Source organism: Pseudophryne corroboree, chromosome 12, assembly GCF_028390025.1.
Source record: "Pseudophryne corroboree isolate aPseCor3 chromosome 12, aPseCor3.hap2, whole genome shotgun sequence".
In the NCBI taxonomy this organism is placed as follows: domain Eukaryota; kingdom Metazoa; phylum Chordata; class Amphibia; order Anura; family Myobatrachidae; genus Pseudophryne; species Pseudophryne corroboree.
This window is the reverse complement of record NC_086455.1, coordinates 78,595,610-78,620,843: the sequence shown is the minus strand read 5'-3', so window position 1 is coordinate 78,620,843 and position 25,234 is coordinate 78,595,610. Positions and strand designations below refer to the sequence as shown.

The following is a 25,234-nucleotide window of genomic DNA, read 5'->3' as shown; positions in this document are numbered from 1 at the left end:
CGCATTTGCCATGTGCAACTTGGACACTAATCTGGGGGAAAAGGGAACAGACTGAGGGCCTAATTCAGATCTGATCGCAGCAGCAAATTTGTTAGCGAATAGGCAAAACCATGTGCACTGCAGGTGGGGCAGATATAACATGTGCAGAGAGAGTTAGATTTGGGTGGGGTGTGTTCAAACTGAAATTTAAATTGCAGTGTAAATATAAAGCAGTCAGTATTTACCCTGCACAGAAACAAAATAACCCATCCAAATCTAACTTTCTCTGCACATGTTACATCTGCCCCTCCTGCAGTGCACATGGTTTTGCCTATTAGCTAACAAATTTGCTTCTGTGATCAAGTCTGAATTAGGCCCTAAAGTCTGATATGAGTGAGCCATGGCATGCATTAGGTTTCATCTGCGACTTTATACCAATTCCATTGCGACAAAAACATTAATCCTAAGCACCAAGTACTCTACTAGCAACTCTAGATGTAGCTACGATGCGACAAAGACACTAGATTAAGAAATAAGTACGAAGGCCCGTGGCAGAGTCTAAGTCGCTTCATTCGGTCCAAAAAAGGAAACGTGTATGCTCGCAGCAGCTTTGCAACTATGACCCTTAGCAATTCAAATGCTGTAGGAGGCGCTACACACCTCCTTGCTGCATTTGTGAGTGCAGCACTGTGACCGGATTCGCAGTCTGGAATCAATCATCGGTCGCAATGGACATCTGCGACGGCAAGCTGAGTAAACCTCAGCTTATTCAGGCTGGCCGTCACATGGCGACTTGCAAGGACAAGGAAACCTCGCCACTCCCAGAAAAACATGGACAACACGCCCCCGTTTCTGGCAACACCGGCCACCCCTGCCCATCCCCCCAAATGCATCTGCTTATTAATCAAGCTGAGGTATGCGCAATTCTGCGATTAAATTACCGGGATACTGTGCTGAGGACCGTTCCTGCGATCTAAACTGAATGAGGACCTCTAGACAATTCTCTGTCTCCTTTTCAACTCCACATATGCTTGAACAGCTATTAATCCACTGCTTAAGTAGGGAATTATGGTTTTACTATGACAAGATCCTAAACAAACCAGATCACAGCAGCATACTGTAGGTGCAGCTCACAATGCCAGAAAACCGAATGGCAGAGTTTATTTTGATACCAATGCAGAAGACGAGTAGATTGATGCCCTGGAATAAATATATAGATAGTCTCACTAGAAGCAATTATCTCACCTTCACTGGTTGAAGGAAGGCTCTATTGTAGACCGTATGACAGCCACAGCAAACTGCACATCTCTGTAGTGCGATAGGCTACGCTGCCAACACCTAACACCCACAACAGCCACATAGTAGCAAAGAATGTAGTGATATATCGCTATGAAATCTCCATTTCCAGGCTGTCGGATGCGACAAGCATACGTTAGTCTCAAAGTAGCTAAAGCCACTAGCACAGCAAGGTGTTATAGTCTGTGCGAGTGCGGCCTTGAATCATACTGAAACCTGCAAGTTTGTCATGTATGAGCATTGTAACGTTTGTTCAAACGATATATTCTGTATAGCCCTTTACATTTCTAATACTCATAAATGTAACTAGAACACATAGTTCCTGTGCTGAACATACAGCACGACTGGCAGGGCCTTGGCGCTGGTCCAGCCATCTTGAGGCCTTACCAGGAGCTCTGCCTGCCGACGCTCTGCCCGGATGGCATGCTTATAAAGGGGAGTAATACGAGGCCACTTCCCCGTGACTCCCGTTACACCCAAATGACGAGTGTCAACACCATGTTATGTGCGTCCATGACCCCTTTGCATGTGGCGTGCACAGGACAGAGTACCAGGGCCAGGTTCTAGCCCCAATCCCTCCCTGGTTGAATGTGCATGTGTTGGGGAGTTTATAGCATTTAGCAATATGAGCGCTAGTGTGTATACAATGTAACAATTGGAGTGACAGAAATAATAAAAATAAAGGAACAATAACAAAATGAAAATAAAAAAGAAACAGTAAAAAATTAAGCTCTTCTTTGGAATTGGTTTGGGGAACGGGAGACCTCCGTTGATTGCTAACGGCTTCAGGCTAAATGTTTTGTCCATATTTGCCTTTCTGGGCTCTGAAGAATACTCTCCCTACCTTACACTATGTTGGCGGCTTGCGTGATGCCACTTGCTGGGGTCCGGGAGGGGAGGCGGTGGGGACGGTTCCTAGTCCCGGCGGTGTCGGCTGCTTGTGACATCACACGCCCATTGTTTCAAGCTCGTGGTATGGAGTTGTGATGTCCCGGGTTCCCTTAAGCGCTCCAAATCTTTTCGAACCATGCAAGATTCCTTTCTCATTTGTCATTTTGTTAATTGATAAAAATAAACTATTAACACTTCTTTTTTTTTTTTATGTTTTTTTAAAGCATTCTTACTTTGCAGCATTTTTTTCAGCACCTGCCTAAAACTGTTGCACATTACTGTATAAAGATTAAAAAAAACAAAAACAACATAGCAATTCAAATATTGAACTGAGATAATAATATCACACACACACACACACACAAAGGTATGAGGGAGCACTCTCTCTCTGCAATAACAGACAGTGTAGTGTCAGAAGAAAGTACATAAACACACTCACCTCATCTAAAGGAGAAATAGAACCAGCACTCACTTTAAATTGCAGAAGAAGCTTTTATTCAGACATTCACCATTGAATACCACATGCATATGTTTGTACATCCTGCACATTTCTGAACAAATGCTTCTTCTGTGATTTAAAGTGAGCGCTGTCTTTAGACGAGGTGAGTGTTTTTCAGGGGCAAATGCAAGCTTTTTAAAGGGGGGTTTCCATATGCTTGATGAAGTGTTGTCTCACAGCCACTGTCACCCCGTTCTCTTCTTTGTTCTCTCCCAACCACTGTCACCCCCCACCCTGTGTTCTCCCAGCCATTATCAAACACTCCTCTGTGTTCTGCCCCAGCCAAAGCATCACCCAGCGCCCCGCCTCCCCATGTTGTTTCCCAGCAACTGTGTCATCTTCCCCATATTCTCTGATGGGAGTCACCGCCCCCTTGTGGGCTCTCCCAGCCACTGTGTCACCTCCCTCCTTGCCTCTGTTCTTTCCAGCCACTGTGTCATCCCCACTCCCCATGTTCTGTTCCAACCATTGTCACCCACCCCTTTGTGTCCTGCATCAGTTGTAATCTGACATCTTGTGAGCCAGTTTGAATGCTGGCTAGGCTGCTCATGGAAAGGTGATGTGAATTATCAGAGTTTGAACGCAGCATGGGTGCCAGACAGATGGGACAGTCCAACTGCGGACACTCAACATTCCTCGATCTACAGTGTCATGTGTGTACCAGTAATACCTCATGGAAAGGATTACCACCCACCATGGACATCACCATGGCCAACCACGGGTGCTTAGTGATTATGACCAGTGATGTCTGGCCAGAGCAACATTGGCTCAAATAACAGTCACATTCAATGCAGGAGGTAGCAGACCCATATCCAACAGGTCAGGGCAGTGTTCTTTAGCTTTCATGGGATATAAGAGCAGAAGATCCAACAGATTGCCCCTGTTAACATTAGGACAACGGACACAGCCCCTCACTTGGGATTGTGACACTGCTAATATGACCCAGGAGAACTGTCCAGATGTGGCGTGATCCGATGGATTACGGTTCCAGTTATTTTGGGCTGATGGTAGCGTTCAGGTGTAATGCTGAACCCATGAGGACATGGACCCCAGTGGTCAACAAGGCACTGTGCAGGCTGATGGTGATTCCATAGTGGTGTGGGTTATGTTATATAGCATGGGTTGGGTCCACTGGTCTGTCTGAACACATCATTGACCTGTAACTGCTACATTTTAGTGCTTGGTGACTATTTGCAGCCCTTCATGGACTTTATGTATCCCCCCCCCAATAATGGAATATTACAGCAGGATAATGCAATATATCATTGGGCCCAAGTTGTACAGAATTGGTTTGAGGAGCATTCTGGAAAGTTACAATGAATGGTGTTGCCATCACATTGTCTAAATATGAACCCAATCGAACATTTATGGGACGTGGCATAGAAGTCCATTCATCATTAAGATCCTGCACCTACATATATCGGGGAGCTTTGGGAAGCTATCCAGATGGCAACATCTCTCCAAAAGGTCCTTTGTTCACTTGTGGAATGGATGCCACATCAAATTGCTGCACTTTGCTGGGCTAGAGGGGGTCCACATGATACTAGGCACCTACTCCATGACTTTTGGCACTTCAGTGTTCTCTACTAGCCACTGTGCCCCCCGTTAAACATACAGAGGGACATTTATGAAGACTGGCCCACAAGTCAGTGGCGTCACAAGGCGGGTACAGCCTGCACCCGGGTGTGACACCAAAATATCGGCTCCTCCACAATGACAGGAGCCAGGTGCTGCAGTTGAAAGTCTCCTACAGCACCCGGCTCCTGTCATAGAAGAGGAGTCTCCGGGGGCAGCCCAGCATCTCCGGAGATGTTGGGCACGCCCCCAGAGTAATGATTTTCGGGATCCCCACGAGGCCACTCCCCTTTTTATGCGGCGTGCGTGCCTGGACATCAGGGGTACGCAGCGAGTGTCACCACTTCTGGTGATGCCTCTGCACAAGTTAAATGTGATTTATAATACTATTTGCGAGTCCATTTTTCTTATTATGCATGGTGTTAAAATCCCTGAAACCCAATCTATAGTAAACAGGATGCCACTAGCCTGGTAAAGCATCTTTGCACATGATATAATTAACGTTTGTATGGCTTTTCATTCTGTGACTGTGTTTCATGCAGTGAAAAGTAACACAAGCTAGGAGGGGTGATGCACCCCTGCCGAGATTAAGCAGGCACTTGTTCTACCTATTGTCACTGTAGCATGAACTCAACTACAAACTACCTGTGCAAAGTATCAGTTCAAGTGTCAATCAATTGGTGGGGCTTCAAATCATTCCTTTTTATTACTAGATACCATACAATACATAGGGGATACCCAATGCCCACTTTTCTAGGCTTTATCCTGAAAGCATAGTGTACATCAACTATTACACTCTTCTCTGTTCAAGTTTGTACAAAGTTGATATTATACAGGTTGAGTATCCCATATCCATATATTCCGAAATACGGAATATTCCGAAATACGGACTTTTTTGAGTGAGAGTGAGATAGTGAAATCTTTGTTTTTTGATGGCTCAGTGTACTCAAACTTTGTTTAATACACAAAGTTATTAATAATATTGTATTAAATGACCTTCAGGCTGTGTATACAAGGTGTATATGAAACATAAATGAATTGTGTGTATGTACACACACTTTGTTTAATGCACAAAGTTATAAAAAATATTGGCAAAAATTACCTTCAGGCTGTGTGTATAAGGTGTATATGAAACATAAATGCATTCTGTGCTTAGATTTAGGTCCCATCACCATGATATCTCATTATGGTATCTAATTATTCCAAAATACGGAAAAATCCGTTATCCAAAATACCTCTGGTCCCAAGCATTTTGGATAAGGGATACTCAACCTGTACTGTATTACAAAGGAGCTGCACTGTATATTTGAAGGCACTTCTTGGCAAAATTATTGAGGATGTAATTATATTCAATGGATATATTAATAGTAATGTGTAACAAATTACACAGGCGCATTAAAAAGAGCCTGTGAGCAGGGATCCCGTCCCGCCGGACGGGATCCCAGCGGTCGGAATACAGAAACCGGGTTCCCGACCGCCACAATCCCGACATATTCTCCCTCTGTGGATGTCCACGACACCCGTAGAGGGAGAATAAATTAGTGTGCCTGCAGTGTGGCGAGAGCAGCGAACCCGCAAGGGGCTGCGTTGCGCTCGCCTCCATGTCGGGATTGTGCCGGTCGGGATCCCGGTGTCGGTATTCCGACCGCCGGGATCTCGTACTGATCCCTTTTAAATTACGAGACTAGTGCTAAAATTTACATTTAATCAGTGGTAGTTTTTACCTATGGGCTGTGGGACTATGAAGCCAAATGCAGTCCGTGACTGCACTGGCTTCACTGTGACTAGCAGTGACTTCCTATTGGAAGTCCTACCTGCCAGTCACAGACACTACAGGCTGTGATGCAATAGGCAGAGAGCGTATTCGCACAGCAGTCGATCAGGTCTATACAGCAGACAGCGTTTGGCCTCCGCTTACGGGCACGGTCCGGGCAACACAGGCATGCCCGGACCATTGGGGGGGGGGGGGGGGGGGGGGGCGGCTGCGTGACATCGCATGCAGAGACAAGTAGCTGACAGGGAGCTGCTGCTAATGTACAAAAGCATCGGTGCTGTGCGATGCCTGTGTACTTGTGCGTGGGGGGGGGGGGGGGGTCGGGCCTGGCATGCGAGGTGGACTAGCCCTATGCTGGGCGTCCCCCCGCATGTCTGTGTGACCGATCAGGTCTGAATTAGGCCCAATGACCAAGTCACGTTGCCAGATAATAAGGTCTGCAAAAATAAGATTTTACTTACCGATAAATCTATTTCTCGGAGTCCGTAGTGGATGCTGGGGTTCCTGAAAGGACCATGGGGAATAGCGGCTCCGCAGGAGACAGGGCACAAAAAGTAAAGCTTTTTCCGATCAGGTGGTGTGCACTGGCTCCTCCCCCTATGACCCTCCTCCAGACTCCAGTTAGGTACTGTGCCCGGACGAGCGTACACAATAAGGGAGGATTTTGAATCCCGGGTAAGACTCATACCAGCCACACCAATCACACCGTACAACTTGTGATCTAAACCCAGTTAACAGTATGATAACAGCGGAGCCTCTGAAAGATGGCTTCCTTCAACAATAACCCGAATTAGTTAACAATAACTATGTACAATTTATGCAGATAATCCGCACTTGGGATGGGCGCCCAGCATCCACTACGGACTCCGAGAAATAGAATTATCGGTAAGTAAAATCTTATTTTCTCTATCGTCCTAGTGGATGCTGGGGTTCCTGAAAGGACCATGGGGATTATACCAAAGCTCCCAAACGGGCGGGAGAGTGCGGATGACTCTGCAGCACCGAATGAGAGAACTCCAGGTCCTCCTTAGCCAGAGTATCAAATTTGTAAAATTTTACAAACGTGTTCTCCCCTGACCACGTAGCTGCTCGGCAAAGTTGTAATGCCGAGACCCCTCGGGCAGCCGCCCAAGATGAGCCCACCTTCCTTGTGGAGTGGGCCTTTACAGATTTAGGCTGTGGCAGGCCTGCCACAGAATGTGCAAGTTGGATTGTGCTACAGATCCAACGAGCAATCGTCTGCTTAGACGCCGGAGCACCCATCTTGTTGGGTGCATACAATATAAACAACGAGTCAGATTTTCTGACTCCAGCTGTCCTTGCAATATATATTTTTAATGCTCTGACAACGTCCAGTAACTTGGAGTCCTCCAAGTCACTTGTAGCCGCAGGCACTACAATAGGCTGGTTCAGATGAAATGCTGACACCACCTTAGGGAGAAAATGCGGACGAGTCCGCAGTTCTGCCCTGTCCGAATGGAAAATCAGATATGGGCTTTTGTAAGATAAAGCTGCCAATTCTGACACTCTCCTGGCAGAAGCCAGGGCTATAAGCATGGTCACTTTCCATGTGAGATATTTCAAATCCACCTTTTTTAGTGGTTCAAACCAATGAGATTTTAGGAAATCCAAAACCACATTGAGATCCCAAGGTGCCACTGGAGGCACCACAGGAGGCTGTATATGCAGCACTCCCTTAACAAAGGTCTGGACTTCAGGGACTGAAGCCAATTCTTTTTGAAAGAAAATCGACAGGGCCGAAATTTGAACCTTAATAGATCCCAATTTGAGACCCATTGACAATCCTGATTGCAGGAAATGTAGGAATCGACCCAGTTGAAATTCCTCCGTCGGAGCACTCCGATCTTCGCACCACGCAACATATTTTCGCCAAATTCGGTGATAATGTTGCACGGTTACTTCCTTCCTTGCTTTAATCAAAGTAGGAATGACTTCTTCCGGCATGCCTTTTTCCTTTAGGATCCGGCGTTCAACCGCCATGCCGTCAAACGCAGCCGCGGTAAGTCTTGAAACAGACAGGGACCCTGCTGAAGCAAGTCCCTCCTTAGAGGTAGAGGCCACGGATCTTCCGTGATCATCTCTTGAAGTTCCGGGTACCAAGTCCTTCTTGGCCAATCCGGAACCACTAGTATCGTTCTTACGCCTCTTTGCCGTATAATTCTCAATACTTTTGGTATGAGAGGCAGAGGAGGAAACACATACACCGACTGGTACACCCAAGGCGTTACCAGCGCGTCCACAGCTATTGCCTGCGGATCTCTTGACCTGGCGCAATACCTGTCCAGTTTTTTGTTGAGGCGAGACGCCATCATGTCCACCATTGGTCTTTCCCAACGGGTTACCAGCATGTGGAAGACTTCTGGATGAAGTCCCCACTCTCCCGGGTGAAGATCGTGTCTGCTGAGGAAGTCTGCTTCCCAGTTGTCCACTCCCGGGATGAACACTGCTGACAGTGCTATCACATGATTCTCTGCCCAGCGAAGAATCCTTGCAGCTTCTGCCATTGCACTCCTGCTTCTTGTGCCGCCCTGTCTGTTCACATGGGCGACTGCCGTGATGTTGTCCGACTGGATCAACACCGGTTTTCCCTGAAGCAGAGGTTCTGCCTGGCTTAGAGCATTGTATATTGCTCTTAGTTCCAGAATGTTTATGTGAAGAGACGTTTCCAGGCTCGTCCATACTCCCTGGAAGTTTCTTCCTTGTGTGACTGCTCCCCAGCCTCTCAGGCTGGCGTCCGTGGTCACCAGGATCCAATCCTGTATGCCGAATCTGCGGCCCTCCAATAGATGAGCACTCTGCAACCACCACAGAAGAGACACCCTTGTCCTTGGAGACAGGGTTATCCGCAGGTGCATCTGAAGATGCGACCCTGACCATTTGTTCAACAGATCCCTTTGGAAAATTCTTGCGTGGAATCTGCCGAATGGAATTGCTTCGTAAGAAGCCACCATTTTTCCCAGGACTCTTGTGCATTGATGTACAGACACCTTTCCTGGTTTTAGGAGGTTCCTGACAAGCTCGGATAACTCCTTGGCTTTTTCCTCCGGGAGAAAAACCTTTTTCTGAACCGTGTCCAGAATCATCCCTAGGAACAGCAGACGAGTTGTCGGCATTAACTGGGATTTTGGAATATTCAGAATCCACCCGTGCTGTTTTAGCACTTCCTGAGACAGTGCTAATCCCATCTCTAGCTGTTCTCTGGACCTCGCCCTTATTAGGAGATCGTCCAAGTATGGGATAATTAATACGCCTTTTCTTCGAAGAAGAATCATCATCTCGGCCATTACCTTTGTAAAGATCCGAGGTGCCGTGGACAATCCGAACGGCAGCGTCTGAAACTGATAGTGACAGTTTTGTACAACGAACCTGAGGTACCCCTGGTGTGAGGGGTAAATTGGAACGTGGAGATACGCATCCTTGATGTCCAAGGATACCATAAAGTCCCCCTCTTCCAGGTTCGCTATCACTGCTCTGAGTGACTCCATTTTGAACTTGAACTTCTTTATGTACAGGTTCAAGGACTTCAGATTTAGAATAGGCCTTACCGAGCCATCCGGCTTCGGTACCACAAAAAGAGTGGAATAATACCCCTTCCCTTGTTGCAGAAGAGGTACATTGACTATCACCTGCTGAGAGTACAGCTTGTGAATGGCTTCCAACACCGTCTCCCTTTCGGAGGGGGACGTTGGTAAAGCAGACTTCAGGAAACGGCGAGGTGGATCTGTCTCTAATTCCAACCTGTATCCCTGAGATATTATCTGCAGGATCCAGGGATCTACTTGCGAGTGAGCCCACTGCGCGCTGTAATTTTTGAGACGACCCCCCACGGTCCCCGAGTCCGCTTGAGAAGCCCCAGCGTCATGCTGAGGCTTTTGTAGAAGCCGGGGAGGGCTTCTGATCCTGGGAAGGAGCTGCGTGTTGCTGTCTCTTCCCTCGACCTTTGCCTCGTGGCAGATATGAATAGCCCTTTGCTCTCTTATTTTTAAAGGAACGAAAGGGCTGCGGTTGAAAAGTCGGTGCCTTTTTCTGTTGGGGAGTGACTTGAGGTAGAAAGGTGGATTTCCCGGCTGTAGCCGTGGCCACCAAATCTGATAGACCGACTCCAAATAACTCCTCCCCTTTATACGGCAAAACTTCCATATGCCGTTTTGAATCCGCATCGCCTGTCCACTGTCGCGTCCATAAAGCTCTTCTGGCCGAAATGGACATAGCACTTACCCGTGATGCCAGTGTGCAATATATCCCTCTGTGCATCACGCATATAAAGAAATGCATCCTTTATTTGTTCTAACGACAGTAAAATATTGTCCCTGTCCAGGGTATCAATATTTTCAATCAGGGATTCTGACCAAACTACCCCCGCACTGCCCATCCAGGCAGTCGCTACAGCTGGTCGTAGTATAACACCTGCATGTGTGTATATACTTTTTTGGATATTTTCCATCCTCCTATCTGATGGATCTTTAAGTGCGGCCGTCTCAGGAGAGGGTAACGCCACTTGTTTAGATAAGCGTGTTAGCGCCTTGTCCACCCTAGGAGGTGTTTCCCAGCGCTCCCTAACCTCTGGCGGGAAAGGGTATAATGCCAATAATTTCTTTGAAATTATCAGCTTTTTATCAGGGGCAACCCACGCTTCATTACACACGTCATTTAGTTCTTCTGATTCAGGAAAAACTATAGGTAGTTTTTTCATACCCCACATAATACCCTGTTTAGTGGTACCTGTAGTATCAGCTAAATGTAACGCCTCCTTCATTGCCAAAATCATATAACGTGTGGCCCTACTGGAAAATACGGTTGATTCGTCACCGTCACCACTGGAGTCATCGCCTGTGTCTGGGTCTGTGTCGACCGACTGAGGCAAAGGGCGTTTCACAGCCCCTGACGGTGTTTGAGTCGCCTGGACAGGCACTAATTGATTGTCCGGCCGTCTCATGTCGTCAAACGACTGCTTTAGCGTGTTGACACTATCCCGTAGTTCCATAAATAAAGGCATCCATTCTGGTGTCGACTCCCTAGGGGGTGACATCCTCATATTTGGCAATTGCTCCGCCTCCACACCAATATCGTCCTCATACATGTCGACACACACGTACCGACACACAGCAGACACACAGGGAATGCTCCTAACGAAGACAGGACCCACTAGCCCTTTGGGGAGACAGAGGGAGAGTTTGCCAGCACACACCAAAAGCGCTATATATATATCAGGGATAGCCTTATAATAAGTGCTCCCTTATAGCTGCTTTGTTATATCAAAATATCGCCATAAATGTGCCCCCCCCTCTCTGTTTTACCCTGTTTCTGTAGTGCAGTGCAGGGGAGAGACTTGGGAGCCGTCCTGACCAGCGGAGCTGTGAGAGGAAATGGCGCCGTGTGCTGAGGAGATAGGCCCCGCCCCTTTTCCGGCGGGCTCGTCTCCCGCTATTTAGAAAAATTAGGCAGGGGTTAAATATCTCCATATAGCCTCTAGGGCTATATGTGAGGTATTTTTAGCCTTTATAGGTACTCATTTGCCTCCCAGGGCGCCCCCCTCCCAGCGCCCTGCACCCTCAGTGACTGCCGTGTGAAGTGTGCTGAGAGGAAAATGGCGCACAGCTGCAGTGCTGTGCGCTACCTTTAGAAGACTGCAGGAGTCTTCAGCCGCCGATTCTGGACCTCTTCTGATTTCAGCATCTGCAAGGGGGCCGGCGGCGTGGCTCCGGTGACCATCCAGGCTGTACCTGTGATCGTCCCTCTGGAGCTTGATGTCCAGTAGCCAAGAAACCAATCCATCCTGCACGCAGGTGAGTTGACTCCTTCTCCCCTCAGTCCCTCGCTGCAGTGATCCTGTTGCCAGCAGGAATCACTGTAAAATAAAAAACCTAGCTAAACTTTCTCTAAGCAGCTCTTTAGGAGAGCCACCTAGATTGCACCCTTCTCGGCCGGGCACAAAAATCTAACTGGAGTCTGGAGGAGGGTCATAGGGGGAGGAGCCAGTGCACACCACCTGATCGGAAAAAGCTTTACTTTTTGTGCCCTGTCTCCTGCGGAGCCGCTATTCCCCATGGTCCTTTCAGGAACCCCAGCATCCACTAGGACGATAGAGAAATTGAGCTTTTATGGGATATTACTGAAAGAGCATATTCCAGCACCATTAACCATGCACCATTCTTGTAGAGGAATGCATTGGTCCGGCAATTCCATACTTTGGTAAATTCAATAATATGGTGCATATAGGCTCAATGCCCTATTCAGTCACTTTATTTTAATATTCCCATTTGTAAGTCCACCATCAGAACAGTATTCAGATGAACCCTGTGCAATTGTAGGGTAGGGCCCTATGCATACAATGCTACAGCAAGGATTTTTAGGAAACAGTAGGCGCAAACCTAGATCAGGGTAAAGACATGGATGTAATCTTTTTAGACTTTGCCAAAGCGTTCGATACTGTACCACACATGAGACTTCTCTACAAGCTACAAGAATCAGGGCTAGGAAGCACAATATGCACTTGGGTCAAAAACTGTGGTTAATGGATCTTTTTCAACTTGGACTGAAGTGCTAAGTGGTGTGCCGCAAGGCTCAGTATTAGGACCGCTATTGTTCAATATTTTCATTAACGACCTAACAGAAGATCTAGAGAGCATGGTGTCAATTTTTGCAGATGATACCAAATTGTGTAAGGCTATAAATACAGAGGAGGATGCCGAGTCTCTTCAGAACGACTTAGTTAAATTAGAAGCATGGGCAGACAAATGGAGAATGCGCTTCAACACAGACAAGTGTAAGGTAATGCACTGTGGTAACAAGAACAAAAAGTACACCTACCTACTAAATGGGGTAAAATTAGGGGATTCTGTACTGGAAAAGGACTTAGGTGTCCTCATAGATAGCAAGCTAAGCAGTAGTACCCAAAGTAGGACTGCAGCAAAGAAGGCTAATAAGATATTAGCATGCATAAAACGGGGTATTGATGCTAGGGACGAGAGAATTATACTCCCGTTATATAAATCACTAGTGAGGCCACACCTTGAATACTGTGTACAATTCTGGGCACCGTACTACAAAAAGGATATCCTGGAGCTAGAAAAAGGTACAGAGGAGGGCGACCAAACTAATTAAGGGCATGGAGACGATGGAATACAAGGAAAGGTTTGAAAGACTAGGCATGTCTACATTGGAAAAGCGGAGACTAAGAGGGGATATGATCAACATCTACAAATATATAAGGGGACAATACACAGAGCTTGCGCGGGACCTGTTTTTGGTTAGATCAACACAGAGGACTCGTGGGCACTCGCTCAGGTTAGAGGAGAGGAGATTCCGCACAATACGTCGTAAAGGCTTTTCCACGGTAAGGACAATACGTGTTTGGAATTCCCTGCCCGAGGGATTTGTAATGGCGGAATCTGTCAACACCTTTAAGAATGGGTTAGATAAATTCCTAATGGATAAGGATATCCAGGGGTATGGTGCATAGTCATGCATTATAGTTACTATAAATAGGGATAAAATGCAACGGCTGACAGCAGCATCAGTCAGAAATTTTAGTCAAATCATCATGCATAGGAGACCACAAATAGGTTGAACTCGATGGACAATTGTCTTTTTTCAACCTCAGATACTATGTTACTATGATTAAAAGTGTAAAAATGGATACTTATCTACTAAGGTCAAAACAGTTCAACTTACGCAAAAAAATAAGTTAACAATTAGCTACAGATTGATGACCACTTTAAAATCCATCCCAAATACCACATCCCGGCTGGAAATAAAACAACTGTCCCATAGCAAAGTATGATACAGCAGTTTTGTTTTTTTCTCGCCTCTATCGGTTTATAAAACAGGGATCGACAACCAGGAGATACGTGGGACGATGTGGCAGCACTATGAAGAAAAGGTTAAAATGCAAGTTACAGTAATTGCTTACCAAAATCTTTACACTTGTAATGCCGACATTGTTACAATACTGTAACTGCCATTCTAACTTTATCAAAATAGTCCCGAATATCTCCCGACAAAATGGTTATAAAACACATTCAACTCTATGGGGGTGATTCAGTTAGCTGCAGGTCACATGACTTGCACTTGCGGGTTAAAATGTATTTATATTTTTCAGAATATTTTCATGAAGGTTGCTCCTATTGCTGCACACATTTTAATAAAAAGTGGCAAGTGCACAGAATACATGTTAATTTTGCAGTGTGAAGTACATGAAAGAGTCGGGTAATTATCCTGAACCCCCAAAAAGTAGAAATTAAAATAGCAGGACAGTATAGATGGCTGTTATTGGCCATAAGCAAGGTATTGGATACTGTTAAATAGTTTAAAATGGTTGGGGTATTTTTGGGAACTTTTAGAAATGATTTCAAAGGGACAGCCAGCAAGTATATTTTTTAAGTATGCATATACAGAATATATGTATAAAAAAATTATTAACATTAACTTTCATAAATATTTATTCAGTAGTTCCCAATCTTTGATAACACTCCAAGCAGAAGTTATGTACTACAGAACCAAGAAATCAATGTAGAAATGGTATGTAATGGGATTGGGATAAGCAGGAGGACCCGTGAAGGAGAATGTGAAGCTTATGGTTGGGAATCCTAACTACACACCTTGTTTTCTGTTGGATCTGCAAAAGGAGGGGTGGAGTGGGTGCTTAGTCACCAGTTTTGAGGGCAGCCTGGCTCTGCTTTAGAACCCTTGATTAGGTTGTAGAGCAAACAGAGCTGGATTAAGGCTTGTGGAGACCCTGGGGCAACTAAATTGTGGGGGCTTCTAAACTACCCCCCCCCCCCCCCCCCCCTCCTGCATATCGTTCCAGTGCCCCCTCTGTATGATACACAGTGCAGCCTTCCCCCGGGTACTCTCATCAGTGTCACGGGCGTAATGGGTCACGTTTATGCTACTAGGAAGCCTCTCTGCGGTACTTGCATGCAGAATGCATAACTGAGGCAATCCCCCATTTGGGAACAGGTGTTGAAAATTGCAGGGTCAGACTGACCTTGTTTGGGGGCCACAAAGCAATTTTTTTTTTTTTTTTTTTTAAATAACTATTATTGGATTTTAAAATAAATTATGGGGGAGGGCGAGGTGGTAATGGAACTGAAGAGAAGAATTTGAGGAGGGATTTTGCACTTTAAACAGCAATCATATAGAACAGTAGTTACATTACACATCACATCCTTCTGTACAGTCAGATACTGAAGATTGTTCTTCCAGTGGTAAAACTACAATCTAAACATACTGTACTTGCTATTAAAAAAAAATAATTCAAGGATATGGGAGGGAATAAATCCAATGGGGTGTGGTATAGCGGTTCAAATCAATTTTTCCCGACAAAGATTAGTCCGACAGTGATTGTCAGACAATTTAGTTTTACCGTCAAACTATGGTTCGACATTAATCATACCTCGACATAGATAACTTAGACAATGAAAGTAAACAGACCTCTCGAAGATCGACAGCGTGTATGCAGACATTAAAAAATCCCGACAATTATCAATTAGATACGTATTACACAGACACTGTTGAAGACCGACAAAGCATATATAGACATTTTAAAGTCCGACAGGACATAAGTCAGATAAGCTCAAGACCGACAAACATTCATTATCAAAAAATAATATTACACATAACTGAGACTTGTAGTTCTCCTAACCACCCCTGTACACTCAGTCACGGCGTCGCCACCATACCTGGACGCAACGCTCTCAATAGCTATTGCGGGTGGACGGGACTCATAGCGTCTCGTCTTGGACGGCCCCCCGTCGCCAGCAATAGCTACTGAGGGGTGTGTGTGTGTGTGGGGGGGGGGGGTATGGTTCACCCCGCCACACCAGAGCATCAATAGAATAGTGAACATGAACACTGTTCATGTTTAATGATTTCACAACAGGCCCTTATCATCTGTCCTGAGACTTGTAGTTCTCCTAACCACCCCTGTACACTCAGTCACGGCGTCGCCACCATACCTGGACGCAGCGCTCTCAATAGCTATTGCGAGTGGACGGGACTCATAGGGTAGCGCCGGGGGTAACGCTGTTAGCGTAGGCGCGTCTGAGGTTAGACGGCATGGTGCCGTTGCTGGGGTGATGATGGAGGCGTCCAGGACAGGGCGCCCAGACATCGCGGGGGGGGGGGGGGGCGCGGACGGATGAGGGGTGACTGAGGGGATGGGGATGCTTTGCGGGGAAGGGTGGGGGGGTGTGGGGTTTGGCCTTGCACTCATGACTTTGGCCTGTATGGTTTGGGCTTGGTAGCTGTAAGGCTGACAGGTGTGGCTGGAACCCGTAGTTCCACGGATGAGGGTAGCGCCGTGGGCTGTTGGGATGACCACCGTCCACCCGCCTAACCTATTTGGAGCTGAGGGTACAGGTGTGTACGCGGCAACATGTATGTAGGAGGGTAGTCTTGGGGAAATGAAAGTCTCAGAAGTCTATGATATCGATATATTGGCCCCTGTCCTAATAATCTGTCTGTGTTTTGCGTGCCGGTATTATTTTATTCTTTTTATATGTATGTATTGTCTAGGTATATGATGTCGGTCTTTTATGTGTCGGTATTATTGCTGTCTGTTTTATGATTTGTCGATCATTTGCATGTCTATGCATACACGGTCGGTCTTTTACTTGTCGATATTATCGAGGTCTGTTTGATTAATTGTCGGTCTTTTTTACTGTCTATGGGGTCAATTCTATTCGGCAACTTAAGAATAGCGCCGGGAATTAGCTCCCGACGCTATTCAATTCAGCTGCTAGTGACCCGCAATTGTCGGGAATTCTTCTCTCATCCCCGGGGGATGAGAGAAGAAACCCGTCAAAAGTGCTGCCTCGCGGCCGGCGCGAGGCTGATTCTGTCAGGAATCAGCCTCGTGCCGGGGAGTTAAGTCGGAGAATGCCCGTTCTCCCGACAAAACTACCTGTTAAGTCGGCGAGAACGGGACATCGCCGACTTAACTGGAGCTGAATTGAATAGTGTCGGGAGCTAATTCCCGGCGCTATTCTTAAGTTGCCGAATAGAATCGACCCCTATGTATGCACTGTCGGGTTTTTGTCATGTCGGTCAAATGCACGTCTGACTTGTGTTTTGTCGGTCTTTTGTGTGTCTGCATATATACTGTCGGTCTGTTGTGTTTCGGTATAAATCTTGTCTGATGAAGGACTTGTCGGTCTGTTGTGTTGTCGATTTATGCGATGTCGTTTAAGAGGTGTTCGATGTGACTGTTGTCTGACTTATGAACTGTCGGTCTTTGTTCTGTCGGACTGTTGGTCTTGTCAGGCTTTCCTTTGTCTTTATTTTAACTTTGTCTGACTTTTAACTGTCGGTCTCTCACTGTTGTCTAACTGGTGTCTGTCTTCTGTTGTCGGTCTTTACGCTGTCTGTATTCTTCATGTCGGCGAGTCAGCCGGAACCCATCCAATGAGACCAAATCAGGCTAAAGCTGTGTTCTGTTATATGCCAAAGCTTAATGGAGGGGGAAATCCCATGATATTCCAGCCAATGGTACTAAATGAGCAAGAATTGAAACTGGAGAGAGATCAAATATTTAAAAAAAAATAAAAACACACCAGGGACCGGGAAATGTGTACCACCCCATATTAAATGCAAGGCTGTGAGCTCCTTCCACAATCACACTGGCCCAAAACGCCTCCAGCAGGAGTTCAATTAGTTTGAAAACAATTTGGTCCATCAGCGAGTGATCTAGGTGTGTTTGCTTTTTCTCTAATGCATACTCAACTGGAGGATGAAGTAAGCTCATAGGACTCTTTATGTAGGGTTTCAGGAAAAGCACTGAGTTGATAGAAGACGGTCTCTAGAGGAAGAATGCAGCCAACATAGGCATTCCAAGTGCTGTTTGGACCACTTTTTGCACATTTCTGATCGCCCGCTTGGGAGGCTGTCTAGTGGTGGGCACGCAAACAATAACTGAATCGCCCTCATTGAGCCAAACAAGTGGCTATGATGCAGGGCTTAAAGTGGTCCTGGAGAGGAGGTGGTACTTATTTGCCCGCCGCCTACCCCCCCCCCTCCCCTTCCACCCCCACATTCAGCAAAGTCAGGGCCAGCGCTAGTGTTATCAGCACCCCAATGCAAACTATAAATTAGAGCCCTACCTCCTATACTTTTTAAAAGGGACATTGATCTCACAAAGAGCAGTGTGGTCACACAATAGTACCCCCAATTCAAATTACACCACACAGTAGCACAAGCTTATTCACATTAAACTGCATGTAGAGTCCCTGATTCATATTACACCACATAGTAATGCCCCCTTATTATGGAATGTCACTCAGTAGTGCTCTTTAGTCCCATTGCACTACACAATGGAAACCTTTATATACATTATGCCACACCATAGTGCCTCTTATATACAATGTAGATAGTGGTGTCTATTATATACAGTTCTCACAGTAGTAGTGCCCCTTACACATAATGCCCACAGTAATAGTGCACCTTACACATAATGAGCACAGTAGTGCCGCTTATACACAAAATGCCTACAGTAGTAGTGCCGCTTATATACAGAATGCCCACAATAATAGTGCCTCTTACACATAATGCCCACAGTAGTGCCCCTTATACACATCTCTGCCTCACTGTCTGTGTCCCTTCAGCAGCTCCATGCCCAGTATCCCTCCAGCAGCTTCCCCACCTATCTTGTCCATCCAGCCCCTGTCATCATGTCTTCAAGATGCATAGAGCTTGCTCATCTTCATGGCCCTTCTTCACTTCAGCAGCAATGACAGCATGACATCACATACGCCGTGCCAGAAAAGGAAGCCAGTGGGACCTGAGGACGGGATAAATGCTCTCCAACAGACACAGCGTGTGTGAGTACCAGGAGGGGTGGGCTGTAGATGGGGGACGACCATGAAGCAACCAGGACTTGAGGAAAGGGGAGGTGGCTGCAGCTCATCAGTAACACTATTGCAGCCACAACTGACGTACAGTAGGTGATGGGGCAGGCTTTTCTGTTAGAATTACTGTCCAGGGCAATGGAGGAGGTGGAACTAGTTCCTCCTACCATTACAGGTGGTGGCACTCAGTTACACCTTGTTTCCCCCTCACTTTAACCCCTGCACCTGCAGATATCTGCCTGCCCATATGAACCACGTCATTTTCCACTGCAGGATCTGAGAATCTTCTCAGAATGTCAATGAGGAGAGCATGGACAGCAGTCTCAAGAGAGTGTTCACTACAAATGAGTTGGCAAAACCAGTAGAGAAAGTAAAGAGTGAGTTCCATTCATTAAAATCAGTAATCAAGTTTTTAAAAAATGCTGGATAGTTTGATGAATGTAACAACTAGTCAAAGCATCTGGTTAAGAAAATCCCAAAGGTTTTTGCAGCTGTGATTTTTCCATCAAACTTATATTTAATTTTTTCCCCTCAAAGTTCATTTTAAAGTTGGACAGTTCAATGGAGGAATGATTTTCTGACTCCGGGTTCAGTAATGTTATGATAGGGTTCAAAACTGTTAGCAAGATGTCAGCAGAAGTTTGAGCTTCAAGGGTCAACCCCACGATACAGAATTCTTCATATATCAATCATAAATGTAATCCATTGCTACACTGACACTTTATAACAACACCGTATAAAACAAAGAATTTCTTCCTTATTCCATTACAGACAGATGGAGCCTCATCCTGCGCATCTAGGACACTGTTCTACTGGAATATAATATAGGTCAAAAGGGCAGCGGGTTTTTATTCCCCCTCTGTTTTGCGAATCTTAAACCTAGAATTATGTTCAGACACAAGTCCATTTGGTGTTTTGAGGGTGTGGCACTGTATATAGTAACCGCAAGTATATTTGGTTCCTCAACTATGCTCCAGTTATTCAGTTTTCTTTTCTGGCAATTGAGATAACTATGCACAGTCAACTTTGATGTTCATAAAACGTTGGCACTGCTGAAAACTAGTAAAAAACACAAACCATGCCATCTGCTTTTCTGTGCAACTTTCAGACATACGACATGGGCAGGGCCAGCTCTACCATTAGGCAGCTGCCTGGGGACGCCGTCCACTGGAGAGCATTATTAAATTCATCTAGCAACAAAACTGAAGGATGTCTCTGTATGCGGTCAGTAATGAACTTAAAGATGGGGGGATGGAACACAATAAGGAGCATGCAAATATATGTATGTCTGCGAGTATACACATACAATTTTACGAAATGTAGATGGCATCCCAGCGGTCCAGATGCTGGTGTTTAGAATACTGGCTCCAGAAGCCTGACACCTGTCAGAATGCGGACGTCAGAATCCCGAATGTTAGTGTTTAGGGTGCGGGGAGGGATAGGGCAAGGTTAATTCATTTCATTTAAAATGACGTTATTGTGGTGCTCTGGATGCCACGGTCAGTATTCTGATAGATAGAGATATATATATATATAGATATATAGATATATATATATATATATATATATATATATATATATCACACACACACACACACTTCACCTCAGCCCACTTAATGGCCACCTGCATCTCCCCTCCGGAAGGTGTGTGTGCCAGGGGGGAGGGGGCTGCAGGTTAGGGGGCACTAGGCTGAAGATTTGCCTAGGATGCAGAGAGATCTTGCACCGGCCCTGGACATGGGGATTTCACCTCTGAAAAATCCTGGGTTTTTGCTTGAGACCCCCTTTCACAATACACCCGAGACCTGGGAAAATCCCGGGTCGTCCCCTTTCAGAGATAAATCTGGTCTACCCTGGCATTGTACAAGCCAGGGCTGCCAGGCTGCTGTCATACACACACGTCACACTCAAGCAATCATTCACACCCCTTCTAAAACCAGCTGTTTCTCCCGCCAGCACAGAGGAGCGTAGCCCCTCCTGCCAGCACGGAGGTGCGCAGCCTCCTCTCAACAGCCCAGCCCCCCAAGCAGCCCTGAACAGCCTATCAGGCTTCTAAGTGCGACCGAGGTGTAAAATCCCGGGTCGCACCATTCACACTTAACTCGGGTTGTTTACACAGGATGAAAGTCCTGGTAAAAACCCTGGTAAAATTGCAGGGCCAGTGACCAGGGAAGCTGTTCCTGGGTTGGTGCCTTTCAGACATATAAAAATCCCAGGTTAATGCACGTTCATGTGCAAAAACCCGGGATTTTCAAATATGTCTGAAAGAGGTAATGGGGGGGTATTTATCAAAGCTCAGAGAGAGATAAAGGACTAGCCAATCAGCTTTTGCCTTACATTTTACAGGCTGTCATGGAAATATGACAGGAGCTGATTGGTTGTTAATTTATCTTCAAGCTTAATTGATAAATATCCCCCTAATATTAACAAAAAATTACATAAATGCAAGAGATCTGCATTGTTCTGCACTTGTCAAAGATAACATGGACACATATAAAAACATCCATCAGTATAGGTACAGTAGAAATAAACTGAAGTACAACAACTGTGGTTTACATTTCATTATCCATCCAAAGTAAGTCAAAATCTCCTCATCTTTAATGTTAGAGAAAGATACGTGTGTACATAAACGGAAGCAACATAATGCACAATATATTAGAAGCACAAGTGAATTAGCTTTCTAAAGAACAGACACTTTGATTAAGGAACATCACTGCATATAGTGAAACCGAACACTTCATGTAGAGAGAAGAGGAAACTGGCTCTGCCCAGAGTACATGTCAGAGGACTGCACACCTGCACTCTCTCCAGACCACATACACTATGATAGTGCAGCTGTTTATAATCAAATAGTGACCTGATTGCTATCACAGTTGTGAAAAAGTTACACTATAAAGAGAAATAGCGCAAATATACATGGAGGGGCGATGGTGAAATAACTCAAATGTATATAAATGGCGTGTTTACTTGAATTAGTATTTACGAATAGGCCTTTACCAACCTTATTGGTCTATATATGGTACATTGCTCCTAGAGGCACTGGTCCTGATCCCAGCATTATATTCTTGTGAATGGGATCGTCACTAATATTTTTGAAACAAAATGCATTGCAACCTGTACCCTATCTGAAGAGTATCTGAAATGTTTGACATACATACAGAATATATTATCTGTGTGCAAAAAGCAATCAAAGACACAACCCTAAAAATCAAGCAAGTTATTGGGTCATTGGGTCAGTACGTAGACTGTAGCCTTGCTCTAAAATGCAACTCATATTGACAAGAATTGTGATTTTCTTTTTTGTTCTTGCTGTGTGGGATTATAATTTATACAGACTCCCTTCCATTCTAACATGCTGTGATATGTTGTTTTAAAAAAAAAAAAAATACAATGAGTCACAGTCCCTTGTATTAAAGGACTAAAGACAGAATATCGCAAGAGTTTATACAACTACACAGCTCTAGAATAATAATAATAATAATAATAATAATATTATTATTATTATTATAAGGGGGGAAAAACAGGAAGGAAAGGAAATAAAATAAAATCATTGACAATGCTGTTATCTGCTTTCTGACAGCACTAACTATATTCTTCTGGAACAAAAGCCAATCACCCCCAACAAACTCCCACAAAATTCTCTTCTCTGCCAAAACGCAACAGCAAATTACATTAATCAACAAATACAAAAGCAATAATAAGGATTCCAAACAAAAATAAACTGTCATTTACTGTATAGATTTAATGAAGTCAATGGTTTATGCATGGTAATAAAAAGTTTTCCTAAAGGGCAATTTCAACTTCACTTTTATTTAGTAAAAAATAAGTAGCAGACTGTGTACTCTTGGGAATTAAATACATTAAATAAACATAGCAATGAAAAGTATAAAAGCATCATATTTGGAAACACTGGTGTATGAGGTATTCACAGAGCATCACACAGGCAGCACTGAAACATTATTGAGGTTACACAAGCCCATCAAAACCAACTGCTTCTACATTTCAGCTGTTTTATATTTTACAATTAACTATTTGCTGTTGATGTAGCAAATACACAAATATTATTACCCAACTACAGGACTGAAAGGGTATTTGGCAGCCCGGAAAGTCAGGGGCTTAATGAAGAGAGAATGTATTAACATGACATTTCCAAGCCCTGCTGTAGCCCACCTGGAGCACAGGCAACAAAGTGCACTGCTTAGTTGCCCACTACGGGCTACTGCAAAAATAATAGCCGCATAAACATGTTCATTGCATGAGAGGAAGGGTTTAATGACCATGCCACAGCAGCTGTGCCCAGGACATCCCACAGGGAGGCACAGGTCTGTGGCATTACTGTGCAGGGCACTTTGTTACCCAACTACAGTGTGTGTGTGTATATATATATATATATATATATATTATATATATATATATATATATATCTATCTATCAGTGTAAGGCAATACAGAGCATCCTCAATTCGTATTAAACAGTCCTCTAGTCAGACCAGATCTGATGTACAAAGACAGGGGGCTCAGCTGGCTGCAATGGGCAGCAATATTTACATAACTCCCCCATTACTTCAGCCTCAGTCACAGGCGATTTACATAGCAATCAATGAAGTCGGGGTTAAATGATAAATGAGGACGTGACAGCCCCAAAGCTCAGCCCCCAACTTCTCAAACTGTGTGCAGCCCCCGGCCAGCCTCCCTCCCTGCCGTGATCCTAGGTGCCCCAGTACCACAAAGTGCAATTACCCCTGTCTGGCACCTCAGAACCACACAGCAGAAACATCTCCTAGAAATGTTCCTCAGGTATGAGGAGCAGGGGGGGGGCAGTGCCAGCTGAGGGGCCAGGAGGGTGCACTTGTCTCCAGGCAAGCTCAGCCACCACTGAGAAAGGCGCCTTTTTTCATATGGAAACACGCGGAATCCGCACATTTGCTACTCACGGTTTCAGTGGGTTGTGAATGACAGTCGCCATCTTGCTACAATGTAACAGAATAGTGTCTGTCTCGGAGTTCTGAACGTTCCATCAGGGAGGGGGGGTGAAGAGACGAGCCAATCAGGACGGGGGCTACCGGCGTCGCGTCCAATCGCTGACGAGAGGGGCGTGTCGTGGAAGGGGTGTTCTGCTTGGTATTAGGGAGCTGTCAAAGCAGCAGAGGTCGCTCCCCGGGGTGGCCGGACGGGGAGGGAGAGAGAACTTGTGCTGCTGCTGCTGGAGGAGTCTGCACTCTCAGTGCCAAGGCTCAAAGTGCAGCCGGCCAGGGAGAGAGGGGTTAACGCTGTGTGGGCACTTTACAGGAGGTGGGAGCTAATTACAGGCACTCTCATTGCTGCTGGCAGTTCACTGGCTGCCTGTCATGCCCAAATGACAGCGACTTGCTAGCTTTGTGCACTCTGGGCTCCAGCCATGACAGGCTGCTGATGTGCCCTGACATTTATTTGCACGCCCACAGCTAAAGCTTAGCCCATCATGTATTTGCCTTATCTTCTAATAGCCAAGCACCCTCCTCCCCCCACCCTCTCTAATTCCTTCCTAGGGGTTCCTTGGCAGTGGTGATATATGAGATTCACACTCTCTCCTCCCACCTCTGCCCCATGGTATTTCTCGGTGTCAGCTAATATCCTGCAGCCTGTGTTTCAGCATCATCATGCACTGGGAGGTCACTTCATGCAAGAGTCAGGTGACTGCAGTGTGGCTCTGACCCTGGAGCATTTAGTGCTGCATCTCTGTGCCAGGTGCACACAATTGTCCTTCCCACACTGTGCCAGGGAAAGTGCATTGTGTGGGTTGGAAATAAAACAGCAGCTAATGTTATGCAGGGCAGTGAGGAGGACAAACAACATTGTCCAGGATTTGCATATAGGAGCACTTTAGTCTTTTGATTTGTTTTATTTATGTTTTGTACAACATGATAGGACAGAGAGTCGCACACGCTGGCACATAAGCTTTGTTAGCATGCTGGAAATCTCAGGTGCACTTTGAAGGGTGTAAAAGATTTGGCACAGAAGGGTGAAATAATGGGGGTAACCTTATTGAACATGTAAAAAAATAAATAATAATAATAATAATACTTAGTGCTCTTGTTTTGTATGGGAGAAGGGCTTGGATCACACCTGTGCATATTTCTTCTGGTCAGGACACATACAGGAGAATTCAAATGTTTGAAAAGTCGGTTGGGTGTCTGTTATTTCCTGTCTATTAGATAGGAAAAAACAGACACCCAACTGACTTTTCAAACATTTGAATTCCCCCCATTAAATGCAATAAACTTAAAAAAGGTGAGTTAATCTATTAGGCCCTACACACTGGGCGATATGACTGGGAGATATGAACGCTCTCGTTCATTAGTGAACGAGATACCGT

The 25,234-nt window shown here is 45.4% G+C and overlaps 1 protein-coding gene across 8 annotated transcripts in view; it reads right to left on the bottom strand.

The window, feature by feature from the left end:
- The window catches only part of DPF3 (double PHD fingers 3), a 496,528-nt gene extending 472,424 nt beyond the window's left edge, over positions 1 to 24,104 (bottom strand). For 2 of the 8 annotated variants that reach the window (XR_010190465.1, XM_063947691.1), the window contains exon 1: positions 23,814 to 24,093. Coding sequence is in view for 7 of the 8 variants with exons in the window: in XM_063947691.1 (XP_063803761.1) it covers positions 23,814 to 23,845 (32 nt within the window). In the remaining variant the exon portion in view is untranslated. Of the gene's footprint in view, positions 1 to 23,813 lie in introns of all 8 variants that reach the window. The other 6 variants (XM_063947687.1, XM_063947690.1, XM_063947686.1 and 3 more) reach the window with 5 other exon arrangements.
- Positions 24,105 to 25,234: the final 1,130 nt, after the last annotated feature.